This window comes from Mesoplodon bidens (genome assembly GCF_964165515.1).
Source record: "Mesoplodon bidens genome assembly, chromosome: 12".
In the NCBI taxonomy this organism is placed as follows: Eukaryota; Metazoa; Chordata; class Mammalia; order Artiodactyla; family Ziphiidae; genus Mesoplodon; species Mesoplodon bidens.
Window position 1 is genome coordinate 79,541,963 of NC_138168.1, and position 17,369 is coordinate 79,559,331.

General features: G+C 37.9%; 1 protein-coding gene across 1 annotated transcript in view; it reads left to right on the forward strand.

The window, feature by feature from the left end:
• Window positions 1-17,369, forward strand: part of CCDC170 (coiled-coil domain containing 170) — an 87,655-nt gene that overhangs the window by 36,963 nt on the left and 33,323 nt on the right. Inside the window, 2 exon segments of the mRNA XM_081251263.1 lie at window positions 714-858; window positions 4,649-4,834. Coding sequence (XP_081107389.1) covers window positions 714-858; window positions 4,649-4,834 — 331 coding nt within the window.

Consider the following 17,369-nt stretch of genomic DNA (forward strand, 5'->3'; position numbering starts at 1 on the left):
GATCTCTTAGTTTTTGACATTTAAAGAATTAGAAATAGACTATGCTATTTTAGCAAACCTGTCTGAGATTGAAATAAAATATTCACAGCAGAGCATAAATTGACTGATTTTCCTTGATTGGCCCATTCCAATACTCTTTAAAAATTCTGGATGTGCAAAAACTAGTAGTGATCTTTGCTGATGATTGAACACCTCTCTTTTCCAGGGGTGGGCATATCCCCTGCTTCTGATGTATTTTTTATTATAGTTATGCTTGGCCATGAGCCAGGGAAAGCTCTAAGTAACCCTTATGGATCACTGTGTAGTGACCAAAGCATGGTCTCTAGACCCAATGTAGCATCACTCTCTTTCTTCCCCATGAAGCCGCAGCAGAGACTCATGGCTGAGTGGATCCATGTGTGATCTAGAGAACCACCTTCCACTTCTGCAGATCCAAAAATGTCAGGAACAGGAGGCAGATAATCTGTCTCCCTTGCTAAGATGCCGTAAAGATCTCCCTACATTTCTGCAAAGTGTACGTGCCCCAGAGTTGTTTCCACTTTTCTCCCTCTTTAACTGGGCTTGCAAGACGATATCATGCTCTGTGTCTGGGAAACTGTGTTGTGTTGAAATGATTATTGGTTATTTCCCAACAGAGAGCTTGAATTCTGAACTTTGATGAATGTTATCTTCTTTGGTGTTAAAACTTGACTTATTTGTTATTTGCCCGACAGAAAATGTTTAAAGGAAAACGAGGAGAATAAGGATCAAGTCTCACAGAATTGCAGCAAACATGAGGAATTCCTGGCTCAACTTCATGACTGCTTAGATCCAGGGAAGAAGAATGAAAAGGCATCAGATGAAGATTTAATTCTAAAGGTATTACTATGGAGATTAAAAAGACTATACATTTAGTGGTCATTCTGAAGTGTGCCATAAAGGAAGAGCTGTGGTTGAGTCTGGGGGTGCAGGAGAACAGGACAGGAGCCCTAGTACAGTATTAATTGACTGCCTGACCTTGGAAAAACCATATCACCTCTCTGAGCTTCAATTCCAAGATTCTTTCTAGCATTATTTGAGATTAATTATTCTCCAGAAGGGATTGAATTTTTTGTCTAAAATGTGTTTAGGTTGTCAAATACAACGAATTATTCATTTTAATGATTTGTTTTAGGAAGATTTTTGTTTGTTTTAGTTACAGATAGAAACACATACACACACACAACCAAAACCAAAACCAGCTGTGTGTCATTTTTGGGATACTTTTTGAGCATAAGGTTAAGATTATCTCTAAAGTACTTTTTAATTTTACACTAAAGCCAAATAAATAAAAATCCTACTTTAATGGTAGGTTGCCATGGAGATGGAAATTAATTATATCACTACCTGGACTGTAGTGATTCATTAGAGAGCCTGAAGCTATTTGAATGGACACCATATCTTTGCTCATTTATAAACCTTTCATATCCTTGCTTCCTGATAGATTTCCATGCAGCCATTCTTTTTTTTAAAAAATATTTATTTATTTATTTAAATGGAAGGATAGTTGATTTACACTGTTGTGTTAGTTTCAGGTGTACAGAAAAGTGATTCATATACATATGATTCAGTAATATATATATGTATTATATATATATATTCTTTTTCAGATTCTTTTCCCTTATAAGTTATTATAAATTATTGAGTATAGTTCCCTGTGCTATGAAGTAGGTTCTTGTTGGTTATCTATTTTATATATAGTAGTGTGTGTATGTTACTCCCAAACTCCTAAGTTATCCCTTCCCCCCTTCCCCCTTTGGTTACCATAAGTTTGTTCTCTATGTCTGTGGGTCTATTTCTATTTTGTACATAAGTTCATTTGGATAACTTTTTTTTTAGATTCTACATATAAGCGATAGCGTATGATATTTTTCTTTGTCTGGCTTACGTCACTTAGTATTATAATCTCTAAGTCCATCCATGTTGCTGCAAATGGCATTATTTCATTCTTTTCTATGGCTGAGTAATATTCCATTGTGTATATATACCACATCTTCTTTATCCATTCATCTGTTGATGGATATTTAGGTTGCTTCCATGTCTTGGCTATTGTAAACAGCACTGCAGTGACCACTGGGGATGTAGCCATTCTTTTTTAAATACATGGACGCCTGTATTTTATTTATTTATTTATTTATTTATTTTTGGCTGTGTTGGGTCTTCGTTTCTGTGCGAGGGCTTTCTCTAGTTGTGGCAAGTGGGGGCCACTCTTCATCGCGGTGCGCGGGCCTCTCAGTATCGTGGCCTCTCGTTGCAGAGCACAGGCTCCAGGCACGCAGGCTCAGTAGTTGTGGCTCACGGGCCTAGTTGCTCCGTGGCATGTGGGATCCTCCCAGACCAGGGTCGAACCCGTGTCCCCTGCATTGGCAGGCAGATTCTCAACCACTGCGCCACCAGGGAAGCCCGATGCAGCCATTCTTAAAGGCCTCCCCTCAGTGGGTTATTAGTAAGCGTCCCACGTGAACTCTGTGAAAGCTGCGAAATGATAACACTTTGATTCAGGAAGTTCCACCTCACTCATGGGTTTTGGTTGCTCAGGCCTGGGGTCTGTCTGATACCCTCAAGGTGCTGGATTCAGCTCCTCCTCTTTATCATGTGACCAGGAGCCTGGCAATAAAAGTCCACTTCACATTGTAGTTTGGGGGGTTATCTTTAAAGCCAAGTGGTGGGGGAAAGAAAAGCCAATTAAGAAGCTTTTTCTTTCAGGCACCCTTTCCCTCATCAGAGACTATCTCCAGGTGCTGATCTGGGTGTTAATACTGTATTAGTCTTGCCTTTTTATATTCTGTACTTCGAATGCTTTGACATCTGGGGCCTTGCTGACCCAGGAAAGACTGGGTCCCAGGATTAGCCAATTCCTAGTAAATGACTCTCCTGGGTGCCCAGCTTTCATATGCAAACCAACCAATACAGAGCCCATACCCCAGCCACGTCCTCTATCAGGCTTTTATACTCTGGCCACTATCCAACTAATCACCCCAGGGTCAGGTGCCAGACAACTAGAGACGGCTCCTACACTCCAGGACCCACTGAAATTACTCAAACTAGGCAATTCTAAGCTTGCTCTCCCTGCCTCACCCATTCCTTCCTGTGGAAAACGTGTTTTCCCCTGGCTCTCTCTGTCTCCTGACTGGCCCTGGGGCTCCCTGGGTGGCCCTGCATGGCATCGTGTGCCCCTTCGTCTCAGAAACTGTGAGTAACACAGTTTCAGTGTCTCCTGATCTGTTGGCCTCACCATACCTGAATGATAATATAACCTACATTTTTTAACAGATACTGGGACCCTAGAGTTTTAGCATCCCAATCACCTGAGCAAGTCCCTGTCTTAAAAAAAAAAAACAAAAACCAAAAACTCACTGGCCAAGAGCAAAAAGGCTACTGTCTTGAACAGTCACTAGGTGTTCCCCTGAGAAGGTGAACAAAACCACTGCAATTTCAAAGCCATTCCCTTACTTTTATCGCCCTTATAACCACATGTACACACACACTCTAAGGAAACAGTAGAAAAGAAGGGATTCCTTATTTGACATTCATTCATCCATTTCCCATACATTTAGTGAGTGATTACAGTATGCTAGACACTGTTCTGGGTGCTGGATTACAGCAGTGAATGAGACGAGACTGAGTCTGTGCCCTCCTAGAGCTTCCATTGCTGTGGTTAAAGATGCTGAGGAAATAAACAAATATCCAGTATTATCCCATGTAGTAAAAGGTGCAAAGAAGAAAAACAAATGAGGATATGGGGAAAGAGAGTGAAGCAGGTTAGAGGCATGGGATGCTACTTTAGGTAGACTGGCCGAGGAGTGCCCCTCTGAGCTGGGGACTTTGAAAGGATGTTGGAGAAGAAGCATACAAATATTGAGGAAAAGCGTTCAAGAGAGAGGGAACAGCACTGAATCAGGAGCAGGGCACCATGCTGGCAAATTGCTGAGGCTAAAATCCCCTGATTGTCCTAACACAAATGCTGACCCTGTCATGAGGAGTTTTGGGTCTTTCTACAGGCATCCTTGAGCTGTCTGCGTGGCTGTTTCCCTGGGGCCAAGGAGCCTGGTTGGTTTTTTTTTTCCCTCCTTATAAATCATACAAGCCTTATTCTCCCAGCTAACCACTCGAATGCATTGTTTAAGCATGTTATTCAGGATTTTTCTATGCTTATATTAATAAGAAGGATTTTCTTTTAAAAAAAGAGAGTCCTGCTTTCTTCTCTGTATGTCCCCACCCTGTGCCAGGTAACGCCTTGCAGGCAGTTGGTGCCAGTGGACGTGGGCTGAATAGAACGCCCTTGCTTCCTTGCCTGCTGTAACTCTGCAGGAGCATCACCGGCCCTTGAGTATTTAGCAGCCAGGGACTTGCTGATGCTTGTTCTGTCTGGAAGCTTTTGGCTGAACTCTCATCATTGTTGCCTTGTAGCTACCTTTTGATTAATTTTAATTTGACCACTGGGTCTGCGCATAACAGGAGCATTTAGAGGCTGCCTTTGAAAAAGTTACCTTTTGAGTGGATGGAGGGGGATAGCTCTTTTCCTGTTTTCATGTGATAATGCGATCATTGGGGTTTATAGATCAGAATTGCTTAGAGTGGTATGAAATTATTAATTTTTATGGGACAGCTGTGATCGCTTTCTCTTCAGCTTGGAGAGCTGTGCAAGGAAAACGCATTTGTGAAAGGACAAATTGTTACTCTTGAAGAGACTAAAAGTGTCCATGAGATGGAGGCAAAAGCTAGCAGAGAAACAATCATGAGGCTGGCTTCAGAAGTAAACAGAGAGCAGAAAAAAGCTGCCTCCTGCGTTGAAGAGAAAGACAAGCTGAACCAGGTACAGTATGTGGAGCGTGTGTGTGCATCTGTGATCATGTTTATGAAGCAGAAATTGAAAACCAGATGTGGATGGGCACACTAGTGTTATTGACTGCAATTTCAAAGGCTCCTCTCAGCAGGAGGTCTGGGGCCCCATGGGAGTCAGTGCCCTGATCTGGCCATTGGATACAGTTTTTTTCTAATTAGAAAAAAAGAAATACAAAACACTTAAAAGTAAAAAGTTTGTAGCTAATACGTCTTATTTGGTTAAACTGTAAGGATTACAAAAATTTTAAATTAATTTTTGAGCAAATAGGTAACGCATTCATAAGATACAAAATTCTAAATGGACACAGGGGAGTGTGATGAGAAGTGTCCCCCAATCCCTTCCCCACAGCCACCCAGTTGGTCTCTTTAGAGGCAACCTGTTAACAATTTCTTATATACCTTTCTAGAAATATTCTACATATATATATATGCATATGTTTATTCTTTTTATTTACTTTTAACACAAATGGCAACATACTCTGCACCTCTATGTTTTTATTTACTTTTTAAAAAATTGGTAAGACACTACACACTATTACACAAGGCTGCTATGAATAATCTATCAGTTCTCATATGTGAGACTATATCAGCAAGACAAAAATCCTAGAAGTAGACTTGCTGGGTCAAAGGATATGGGGTTTGTAATTTTGAGAGATATTGCCAAAGGGAAGTGACTCTTAATTCCAAACTTTTATTTATCCAATGAATTGCTTTACCTTTTAAATTAGCTGGGGCCTGTTTGAGCATAGGAATTAATACTGTATTTTTTTTAACACTACATAATCCTTTAATTATATTTTTAAATTTTTGTGTCAAGGAAACTAATTATGGGATTAATAATAACAATTAATTTCCAAAAGCAAAAGTGAGCTAGTGCAATCAGTTAATAAAATACATAGGAGAAAGTGGAAGAGTTAAAGGAGATGGAGTTTAAAATTAAGGAATGACTAATGCTGAAAAAGAGAGGCTCCATGAAGGGTGAAGGTTCAGTGGTGTCCCACAGGCTGTGACGGGGGTTCTGGAGTTGGTGGGATGCAGTAGAAGCAGCCATCTTTGTGGGATCATCTCGTGGGTCTTCCAGGTCTACAGTGACCTCACTGCCAAGCCGAGGTGAGATGAGAGGTTGGAATATGAAAGTGATCCACAGCAATGATAATAGTTTCTATTTCCCCCCAGTTCTCTGTATCAAAAGCCCTTCTTACCACTGGATTTCTTCTTCTGTCACATTAACTTTGTGAAATGAGTAAAATTTTATCACTGTTATCAAGTCACTTCAATCATCTGAGCATCTTGTCTTAGTCTGCTTCGGCTATTATAATAAAATGCCATACACTGGGTGGCTTAAAAAACAGACATTTATTTCTCATAGTTCTGGAGGCTGGGAGGTAATGACATTTAGTGACCTCATCTAAATGTAATTACCTCTCAATGGTCCCATCTCCAGACACCATCACGTTGGATGCTAGGGCTTCGACATATGAATTTTGAGCGGACACAATTCAAATAACTCAATTATTTTTCTCCAAATTTTTCTTACAAAAAATTTCAAACATGTATAGACAGGAATACAATGAACATCCATTTACTACCCACCCAAATGCAACAGTTGTTAGCATTTTGCTGTATTTGCTTTATTACTTTGTATACACACACACACACACACACAAAATAGGTTTAGACATCGTGTGTATTGTTTCTGACTACAGCAGCATATATATTCTAAGAATAAGGACATTACCGTACACAATCACAATACCATTATCACATCTAAAAGTCAACAATAATGCCACAATATCCTCCTTGGACGTTATCAGACCCACACGTTTTTTGTACTCCTTAGGAGGTGGAATTTAATCCCCCTCCCCTTGTGGGCTGGATGAATTGACTCACTTCCAGTGAGTGGAATATGTCAGAAGTGGTGGGATCTCACTTATGAGATTGGGTTATGAAAGCACTGTGGCTTTTGTCTTAGATACACTCTCTTGAATTCCCTTGCATCATTGCTTTTGAGGAACACCGGCTGTCATGTGGTGGGGCACTCAGGTAGCCTGTTGCATGGCCCAGGTGCCCAGGAACCGAGGCCTGTCAGCTACCATGTGAGTGAGCTTGGAAGTGAATCCTCCTCCAGAGGATCTTGAGATGACTGTAGCCCTGGTCAACAGCTTGACTCTAACCTTCTGAGAGACCTTGAGTCAGAAACACCCAGCTAAGTCAGTCCCAGATTTCTGGCCCGTAGTGCTGTGAGATAATAAATGTTGGTTGTGTTAAGCCACTAAATTTGGGCTAATGTGTTACACAGCAATAGATAATCAATAACCACCTAATATTGACATTCAAATTTCATCATTTTCTACAAGAATGTCTTTTATAACTGTTTTCTTCCCCAAATTGGGGCTCAGTCTAGGTTCATTCATTGCATTTATTTGTTATGTTTAGCCTTTTATAGTTTTTCAAAAAATATTCTTGACTTGTACAGAGTACAGAGCAGTGGTCTGATTGTTTCTTCAAGATGTTATTTAACTTGCTTATCTATGCCCTATACACTTAAAGTTGGATCTAGGGGCTGTATTGGATTCCGGTTAAACCTTTGTTAAAAATTATTTATTTATTTATTTTTGGCTGCGTTGGGCCTTCGTTGCTGCACATGGGCTTTCTCTAGCTGTGGTGAGTGGGGGCTACTCTTTGTTGTGGTGAGTGGGCTTCTCATTGCGGTGGCTTCTCTTGTTGCAGAGCACGGGCTCTAGGCACGCGGGCTTCAGTAGTTGTGGCTCGTGGGCTCTAGAGCGCAGGCTCAGTAGTTGTGGTGCACGGGCTTAGTTGCTCTGCGGCATGTGGGATCTTCCCGGACCAGGGATTGAACCTGTGTCCCCTGCATTGGTAGGCGGATTCTTAACCACTGCGCCACCAGGGAAGTCCCCAGGTTAAACTTTTTTTGGCAAGAATATTTCAAAGCTAAAGTTGTATACTTCATATTGCATTGCATTAGAAGCAGATAGTGTTAGATTTTTCTATTGTTGCTGAAACTAAGTTTGATTGCCCATATCTCTAGTGTAAAGGTACATTTTTTTTTTCCTGCAGTTAAGTCAGGTATCTGTGGGGTGATCATTGGCAGGGTATTTCTGTTCTGCATCAAGTTGACCTAGTGATGTTATCATCCATTGATTCTTTTCTGGATTAACTTACATCAGGGGTGGCAAAGTGGTAATATTCTAATTTCATCCTTCCTTCTACTTATTAGTTGACATTCTTACATAAAGAAAAGCTTTTTGTTTTCTTACCTTTTATTTTCAATTCTATGGACACATGGATTTTTATTTATTGATACTTACTATGTTACAATCAATTATTCTCCTTTTGGCTTTCCAATCCTCCATGTTTGGCCAGGACGAGTCCCTTCAAGATGGTCTCTGTGACCTTATAACCTGACTCCTTTAGTCTTTCAATGTTTCCTTGCCTTTTGACAAAAGATGATATCTTAGGCTCACTTACAATTTTCAGACCACAGAACTAAAAGCAGCCTATTCTCTATGGAGCTTTGGCTCCTTTTACTGGGGAATGGTGCTTAGAAACCAAGATTCAGGCTTTAGGTGTGCTCATTGCTATTGGGGTGTCATTGCTTTCAGTGGACAGAGCTAGAAATACTTTTTTTAGTAATAAATTAATACTGATATTTTTAATTAAAAGTAATATTCTAGAGTTAATTAGAATATTACTTTTAATTAAAATTAATTAATTTAAAAATTAAAAAAATTTAAATTAATTAATTTATTAATAAATTAATATCTTTTAACTTTATATTAGTATCTTTTGGATCCTAACAATAATATTTACTCATTTGCTTTGTCTTACCATATACATAAAATTTTTTCAAAATTACACTTTCAATATTCTAACTATTAGTAAACCTTCTTGGTGAAGTTTAAGACTCTCAGACTTTTTATGTTAGTACTAGCAGCAATCATTAGTATAATGGTCACCATTTATCAATCACTTGCCATTAACATAGTCATTTTGCTAAGTACTCAGAGAGGTTATGTACTTTTCTCAAGTATGCACAGCTATTAACTGGCAAAGTGACTTGAACCCTAGTCATTATGTTGTTGTGCTTTTATCAGTAATCCCCTTTACATGTATATTCACAGCTACTTCCTACATACAAGTCTGGTGCCAAATACTATTTGTCAGCGGAACAATAAAAATAAGTAGCTATGCAAATTTCCTCAGTGAATGAATGATTTTAATTTGATTATAGATAGTAGTTATTAAATTATCAAGCCTTGAAAATTATGAAGAATTGAGTTTGTCTATAAAAGTGCGTTCCTGGAGATGAGCAGTAGGAAATGACAATGTATTGCAAAAGCACATTAAAGATACAGAACTTATTCCTCTTTTATATGTGTCTTTACTTGTAAATGACTGATGATGCAATGTTGTTCAGACTTGTGAAACACATTCACTTTGGGATCAAGTTCCTGCCAAAATAATACAAATTATTAAAAAAATATGGGCAGTAAAAGACTTGAGGTCTTTAATAAAGTGCTCATTCATGGGATTATGATTCCAAAGATTTACTACTGAAAAACACTGTCAAGTGGTTTTACTGACACATTAATGGTCTCAGGAAGAGTTTTCATAATGCTTTCTAAAGCTCTGTTTTTGAGGTTGGAAACTTACTTTATTAATAAAGTCCAGAATGACTGCAGAGGTAGAAGCATCCACGGGGCTGGGGTGGTGTTTCTACCAAACTCAGCTTTTCTTGTTATCTTAATGATTTTTTTTAAGTTACCTTATGAAAATTCCCAAATAAAAATCCAGGTGATTTATTATACATATGGATAATATATTATTTGACAATCTTTAATAGTTAAAATTGCAGTACATTTTAAAAGCTTTTATAGATTGGCACCTTTTGTTGTTGTTGTTGTCTCGAAATAATCTAATGCTGAGAAAAGTAGTCACTTTATCTACATTAGCCACTCACGTTTCCTATCGACCAGACATTTCAATCAGTGAATCAGAAATTAAACTTACATAATGGATTTAAAACAGCTTATTTTCCTTCACACTGTTCACATTTTCCTTAACTCTAATGGCCAGAATTGAAGCTAGGAGAAAAAATATTCATTTTGGAATCAGCAGGCTTGGTTTGGAAGGATGTCCCTTCTGCTTTCTTGGTTTGTTGTCTACAGCAGAGTGTGTAAGAGGGGAGAGGCTAAGAGAGACACACTGAGCAGGGTGGCTCAGAGGCGAGGCTCTTGGGTTTTTAATATAGGCTCCAGAATCATTTGGCTGTGTGATCTGAGGCATATGACTTTACATTTTTGAACTTCAGTGTCTTGTATGTAAAATGGGAAAATAATTTAAGGATCTACCTCTTACAGTTATCGTTAGGATTGAATGATGTAATCTACATATGGTACTCAAGACAAGCCCAGCACATAATTGATGCTCAGTGTTTTAATTTCCTTTTCCTAGTTATTTACTTTTATCTAGGGATTAAAATAAATGTATGGTTATTTTAAGAGTACAGACATATGGAAAGAGTTTCTGGAAATGAGAAATTATCAGACAGGATAAATTACTAAAGAAGTTAAAGATCTCTTTATAATCATAGAATCACAATGTTGGAAGTGACCCTAAGGTCTTTTAGAATCTAGATCATCTAACTCTCTATTTGAAATAAGAATCATCTCTAAAATGTCCCTGTCTAGCTAGTACCCAGCCTTCCCTTGAACTCCTCCAGAGGCAGGGAACTCACAGAAGGTCCACCTCCTCTGTGCAGTCTTAATTGTTTGACAGTTCTTCACTGTAGCAAGTCAGGATCAAAATCCCTATAATTCACGTCCTCATCCTGGTTCTCTCTTTTTTTCCAGTTTTATGGAGGTATAATCGCTATACAGTACTGTATAAGTTTAAGATGTAGAGCATAATGGTTTCACTTACATACATCGTGAAATGATTACACAATAAGCTTAGTGAACATCCATCATCTCGTATAGATACAAAATTAAAGAAATAGAAAATATTTTCCTTGTGATGAGAACTCTTAGGATTTACTCTCTTAACAACTGTCCTGTATAACATACAGCAGTGTTCATTATACTTATCATGTTGTACATCACATCCCTAGGATTTATTTGTCTTTTAAGTGGGAGTTTGTACCTTTTGACTGCCTTCATCCAATTCCCCCTTCCCCTACCTCCCACCTCTAGTGGGATGACTTTGTTTTTGAAGTATATTTGTCCTACAACACTATGTTAGTTCCTGTTATGCAACATAGTGATTTGATATTTCTATACATTTCAAAATGATCATCATGGTAAGTCTATTTACTGTCAGTCACAATAAAAGGATATTATGAAATTATTGATTATATTCCCCAATGTACATTTCATACCCATGACTTATTTATTTTGCAGCTGGAAGTTTGTACATCTTAGTCTCCCTCACCTACTTCTTTCCTTCCCTCATCTCCCTACCCTCTGGCAACCACCTGTTTGTTCTCTGTATCTATGACTCCATTTCTGTTTTGTTATGTCTGTTCATTTGTTTTTTAGATTGCACATATAAATGGAATCACACAGTGATTCTGTGTCTTTCTCTGTTTGACTTATTTCACTTAGCATAACACCCTCTAGGTCCATCCATGTTGTTGCAAATGGCAAGATTTCATTATTTTTTTATAGCTGAGTTTATAGCTGAGTAATAAACATTCTTTTCTTATAGCTGAGTTTATAGCTGAGTTATATATATATAATGCTGCAAGGAACATAGGGGTGCATATATCTTCTCTAATGAGTATTTTCATTTTCTTTGGATAAATATCCAGGAGTGGAATTGCTGGATGATATGGTTGTTCAATTTTAAAATTTTTGCGGAATCTCCATATTGTTTTCCACAGAGGCTGCACCAATTTACATTCCACCAACTGTGAACAAGAGTTTCCTTTTCTCCACATCCTCACCAACACTTGCTATTTGTTGTCTTATTGATAAAAACTGTGCTGACTGGTGAGAAGTAATATCTCATTGTGGTTTTGATTTTCAATAGTGATGTTGAACATCTTTTCATGGATCTGTTGGCCATCTGTATTTCTTTTTGGAAAAATGTCTATTCAGGTCCTCTGCCCATTTTTCAATCTAGTTGTTCTCTTTTTTTTTTTTTGATGTTGAGTTGTATCAGTTCTTCGTATATTTTGGCTTTTAACCTGTTAAAAGATTTATTGTTTGCAGATATCTTCTTCCATTCAATAGGCCGCCTTTTCATTTTGTTGATAGTTTCCTTTGCTGTGCAACAGCTTTTTAGTTTGATGTAGTCCCATTTGTTTATTTTTTATTTTGTTTCCCTTGCCTGAGGAGACAGGTCCAAAAAAATATTACTAAGACTGATGTCAAAGAGCATATAACCTATGTTTTTTTTTTTCTAGAAGTTTTATGGTTTCAGGTCTTACATTTAGGTTTTTAATCCATTTTGAATTTATTCTTGTGTATGGTGTGAGGAAGTAGTCCAGTTTGATTCTTTTGCATGTAGCTGTCCAGTTTTTCCAACGCCATTTATTAAAGAGGCTGTCTTTTTCCCACAGTATATTCTTGCCTTCTTTGTTGTAGATTAATTGCCCATATAAATGTGAGTTTATTTCTGGGGTCTCTATTCTATTCCATTGATCTACATGTCTGTTTTTGTGCCAGTACCACACAGTTTTGATTACTGTAGCTTTGTGTAATAGTTTGAAATAAGGGAGCATGATACCTCCAGCTTCTTCTTTCTGAAGAAGGTTTTTGACTATTTGAGGTCTTTTGTATTTCCATACAAATTTTAGAATTATTTTTTCTAGTTCTGTGAAAAATGCCATTGGTATTTTGATAGATATTGCATGAATTTGTAGATTGCCTTGGCTAGTATGGTCATTTTAACAATATTAATTATTCCAGTCCATGAGCATGGTATATTTTTTTATCTGTTTCTGTCATCTTTAGTTTCTTTCATCAGTGTCTTATAATCTGAATACAGGTCTTTTACCTCCTTAGATTTATTTCTAGATATTCTATTCTTTTCGATGTGATTGTAAATGGGATAGTTTTCTTGATTTCTCTTCCCGATAGTTCCTTGTTAGTATATAGAAGTGCAACAGATTTTTGCATATTAATTTTGTATCCTACAACTTTACTGAATTCATTGATGAGTTCCAGTAGCTTTTTGGTGGCATCTTTAGGATTTTCTATGTATAGTATTATGTCATCTGCAAACATGATGGTTTTGCTTCTTCCTTCACAATTTGGGTTCTTTTTATTTCTTTTTTTGTCTGATTGTTGTGGCTAAGACTTCCAATACTATGTTGAGTAAAAGTGGCAAGAGTGGGAATCTTTATCTTGTTCCAGATCCTAGAGGAAATGCTTTCAGATTTTCACCACTGAGTAGGACGTTAGCTGTGGACTTGTCATATATATGGCCTTTATTATGTTGAGGTATGTTCCCTCTATGCCCACTCTCTGGAGAGTTTTTTTTAAAATCATAAATGGATGTTGAATTCTGTCAAAATCTTTTTCTGCATCTATTGAGATGATCATATGATTTTAATTTTTCAATATATTAATGTAGTATATAACACTGATGGATTTGGAGATGTTGAAACATCCTTGCATCCCTGGGATAAATCCCTCTTGATCATGGGTATGATCCTTTTAATGTATTGTTAAAATTGATTTGCTAGTTTATTGTTGACGATTTTTGCATCTATGTTTATCGGTGGTATTAGTCTGTAATTTTCTTTTTAGTGATTCTTTGTCTGGTTTTGGTATCAGGATAATACATGGCCTTGTGGAATGAGTTTGGAAGTGTTCCTTCCTTTGCAATTTTTTGAAACGATTCGAGAAGGATAGGTGTTAACTCTTCTCTAAATGTTTGGTAGAATTCACCTGTGAAGCCATCTGATCCTGGAATTTTGTTTGTTGGATGTTTTTAAATTACTGATTCAATTTTATTACTGGTGTTTGGTCTGTTCATATTTTCTATTTCTTCCTGATTCAGTCTTGGAAGATTGTATGTTTCTAGGAATTGGGGCTGGCTGAGTAGCCCAGGGTGTCCCAGAGCTGGTGTTGGCACCTTCGTGTGTGGGCTGGGTCCTGACATGGCAGGTTCCTGGGTTGCAGTGGTCCTGGGTCTGTTGTCTGCCTGCTTGTGGGTGGGGTTGGTTCCTGGGGTGGCTGGCTGAGGGGCCCAAGGTATCTCAGAGCTGGTGTTGGCCTCCTAGTGGCTGTGGCCAAGTAATGTCAGCTGGCTGCGGGTCTTGGGGGTTCCAGGGCTAGTGCAGGTGCACAGGTGGGTGGGGCCTGGTCCTGGGCATTCTGGTGGGTGGGCTAGGGGATTATGGGGTCCTAAGGCAGCCAGCCAGCCTACTAGTGGTGCTGTATCCCTTCCCAGGTAGCTACTTGGCCTGAGGCATCCCAGGACTGGTGCCAACAGGATGGTGGGTAGGTCTGGGTCCTGGCGCTCATAAGCTACAGGAGCTCACTATTCTAAAATGGTGAGTAATTAAAATGAAAATAAACACTAAAATAATATCTGTTCATATTATAAAAAATTAAAAATGTTCATAAGGCTCCAAAGTAAAATTAAAAATCATCTCTCCTTCCACTTCTAGCCTCACTTTACACTCTTGTTTGAACCTCTGATATTACCATTAAGACTTTAAAACAATACATTTCTGTTCCTGATTCAACAACCTGATGTAGTAGTTTTAGACGTTCTGCTATGATATATGATGAATTTGATGTCTCCTACTTTTTACTCCCATCGTTTTGCATTCCAGTTTTTATTTTATTATTGTGTTTACCTTGTCAAGGTTTGTAATATTTTCATTCTGTTCTGTAACTATAATTAAGTTTTCAATGCTTTGTCTTTAGGTTCATTCAACACATTTAAAGTAAATTAAAACAGAGTTTAAAATAACATGATTGCATAAATATTTTTATTATGGGTCTAATCCTAGCATGTGATGCAGAACTCATTCCATTTTGACAATGTCCCTCTTAAAGTTTCAGCTGGGAACTGTCCATGGTCCTCCAGGCACAGTCTGACCAGTTCAGGGCAGAGTGTTTTGCAGTACTGAAGTGAAGCCCAGGAACACACTGGCCTCCTGGACAGTTAAATTTATTGTTAACTTGTATCGGGTTTGTCAATAATGGGAATTTCAAATTTAAGTTGAATTCTTATTATTTTCCAAGGTTGATAATGCCACTGGGACAGCTCAGATTTGGGAAAGCTCTTCCTCATTTTGAAGTAAAATGTTACTCTGCAGCTTCCACTCTAATAGATCATGGAATTACTGGGCCAAAGAATATTGTGCATATTACATGTTTTAGATATTTATATCAAAATTATACCTATTCACACTTCCACCAGCAATGTATGAGAGGACATGTTTGGGGGAATTTCTGAGTTTATTTGTTAACGTTAACTGCAGTAGGTAGAAATAACCAACGAATTTTAAATTTTATGAAATTTGTCTAGGGTTGGATGAATTAAGCTCAAGCCAGAGGTTTTCTACCCTGATGATAATTAGTCATTTTAGTTTTGAGAGGCAGTTTGATCTCAGGCATATCCAAATCCATAGGAGGGTTAGCAACATTGTAATAGGAATCAATTGTGTTTTAAAAACACAAACCTTTGAATGATTTCATTACTTAATGCATTTAATTGGGAAGTTAAATTGAACACCTTGATCATATTATTTACAAATGTTTTTGTTAAAGGTAATTGTGAGGGGGTCATTATACATTTATTGCATTAGTAGCACTGAATCTAAAGATTTGTTAATTTAAACTTTTTTTAAAGTGATCCCTTTCACTGTCTCGATAGGGTCTGTGCTCATTTGCCAGTGCGATGTCTTCTGTGGAGGTCAGCCCTGATTTTGCTCTGAGGGAGCTACTTGTTTCTTGTTCTGTGTGTCAGTGTGCTCTGACAGCAATCCCGAGGTCCTGGCCAGCGACACCAATGTCACATTACTTCAGTGTATCCTTGAGGTAGCCGTGCAACCAGACTCCACTCTAGCCGCTGTCTCCCAATAGCTCTACAAGTAATTGCATTTGCAGTCTGAGGACATCTGTTTCCAGCAGATCGGCCGCGTGCCTCTGAATTCTGAAGCGCTTAATCAGAGCACTGGGGGAGCAGGTCCCCAAGGCCTTGTCGCTGGCTCCCGAGTCTGCATTTCATACGAGGAACAGCATATAGTTCACTGGGCTGAAATGTGTCCAGAAAAAAGAATCTGACCTGCTGCCATGTGCCACTCTATTCTATGACCACAAAAGAATTTTCTGATTTTTATTAGACATAAGCATTGGTGCTTTGGATTTGTTAAAGAAGACTGTTTTGACCCTGGTCTCTAAGGCAGTGAGAAAACAGTCTGATACTGGGGTGGAAAAAATTCCTCGTAGCGGAAATATTTTAATTGTGTTTATTGGTCTCCTGGTGTAAGCTGCCGATTGATTAGTTTATTCCAAACTGACAGTAAGTCTATAGTACTCAAGTGTCTGATATATTTTTTGTGTATTTTTAGGATCTTTTGTAAATTCCTGGTTAAAAATATCTCTCCATTGGTCATGGAAACTCCCCTCTTTTGCATTAGGGACTTTTCTTTCAATGTAAAAGTTAATATGTAATTTCCTATCAAGTTTTAGAACTCTGAGGGGATTAGGATTAATTTTCATCCCTGCGTCATCGAATTTAGGACCTCAGTTTTCTAACCACACATTAGATGGTAGTTTCTAAGTAATACATGGGCCCAATTTATTATCGCCAGTGCTGATACTAGTTACTCTAATTGAGCAGCTACTGTATTACTATCTGAAAAGAAATCTGTAAAGTGTTAAAATATTGTATTTTTGACAAAGTGTACATAATTTAATTAGCAGTAATAATGGGACTTCTCTGCACAGACGACTGGTTTGGAAAGGGAGTGGGGAAATGGAGCTGGTACCAGGACCTGGAGAAGCAAAGCATTTCACAAACTAGTTTCTATAATTAGTTTAGTTGTTACATCTCTGAAAGGAGCAGCTTTCTCTAACTACCTACATCCACTGGATGACTTTTCATTCAAATTGATGCCCAAGACTTCCTTGATTAAAAAAAAAAAAATCACCAGAAAAAAAAAGGAAGATATTCTCTTTCTTTTTTTAAAAATAAAAAATAGGAGGTAGCATTTCAAGTAACATTCTTCCTGTCTTCAAGCTCTAATGCAAAAGGGATGATTGCATTTTAACTAGCAGCCTGAAATGTTAACTGGCCAGTTTAGACGTAGAATCTGTTATTTGACAATATTGTTTCTTTTTAGTTATTTTTGCCCCTAACATACTATTTTAAATAAAAACCAAAAATATGTTTGCCATTTACCTAGACTACAGTATTATAGCAGTGCTGGCTAACCGACTGCTTAACCTTATTTGATGTGAATTCACTTACTTTGGAACTTGATGTCCACAAGTGTTTTGTTTTTAAATGAATTTTAAAGA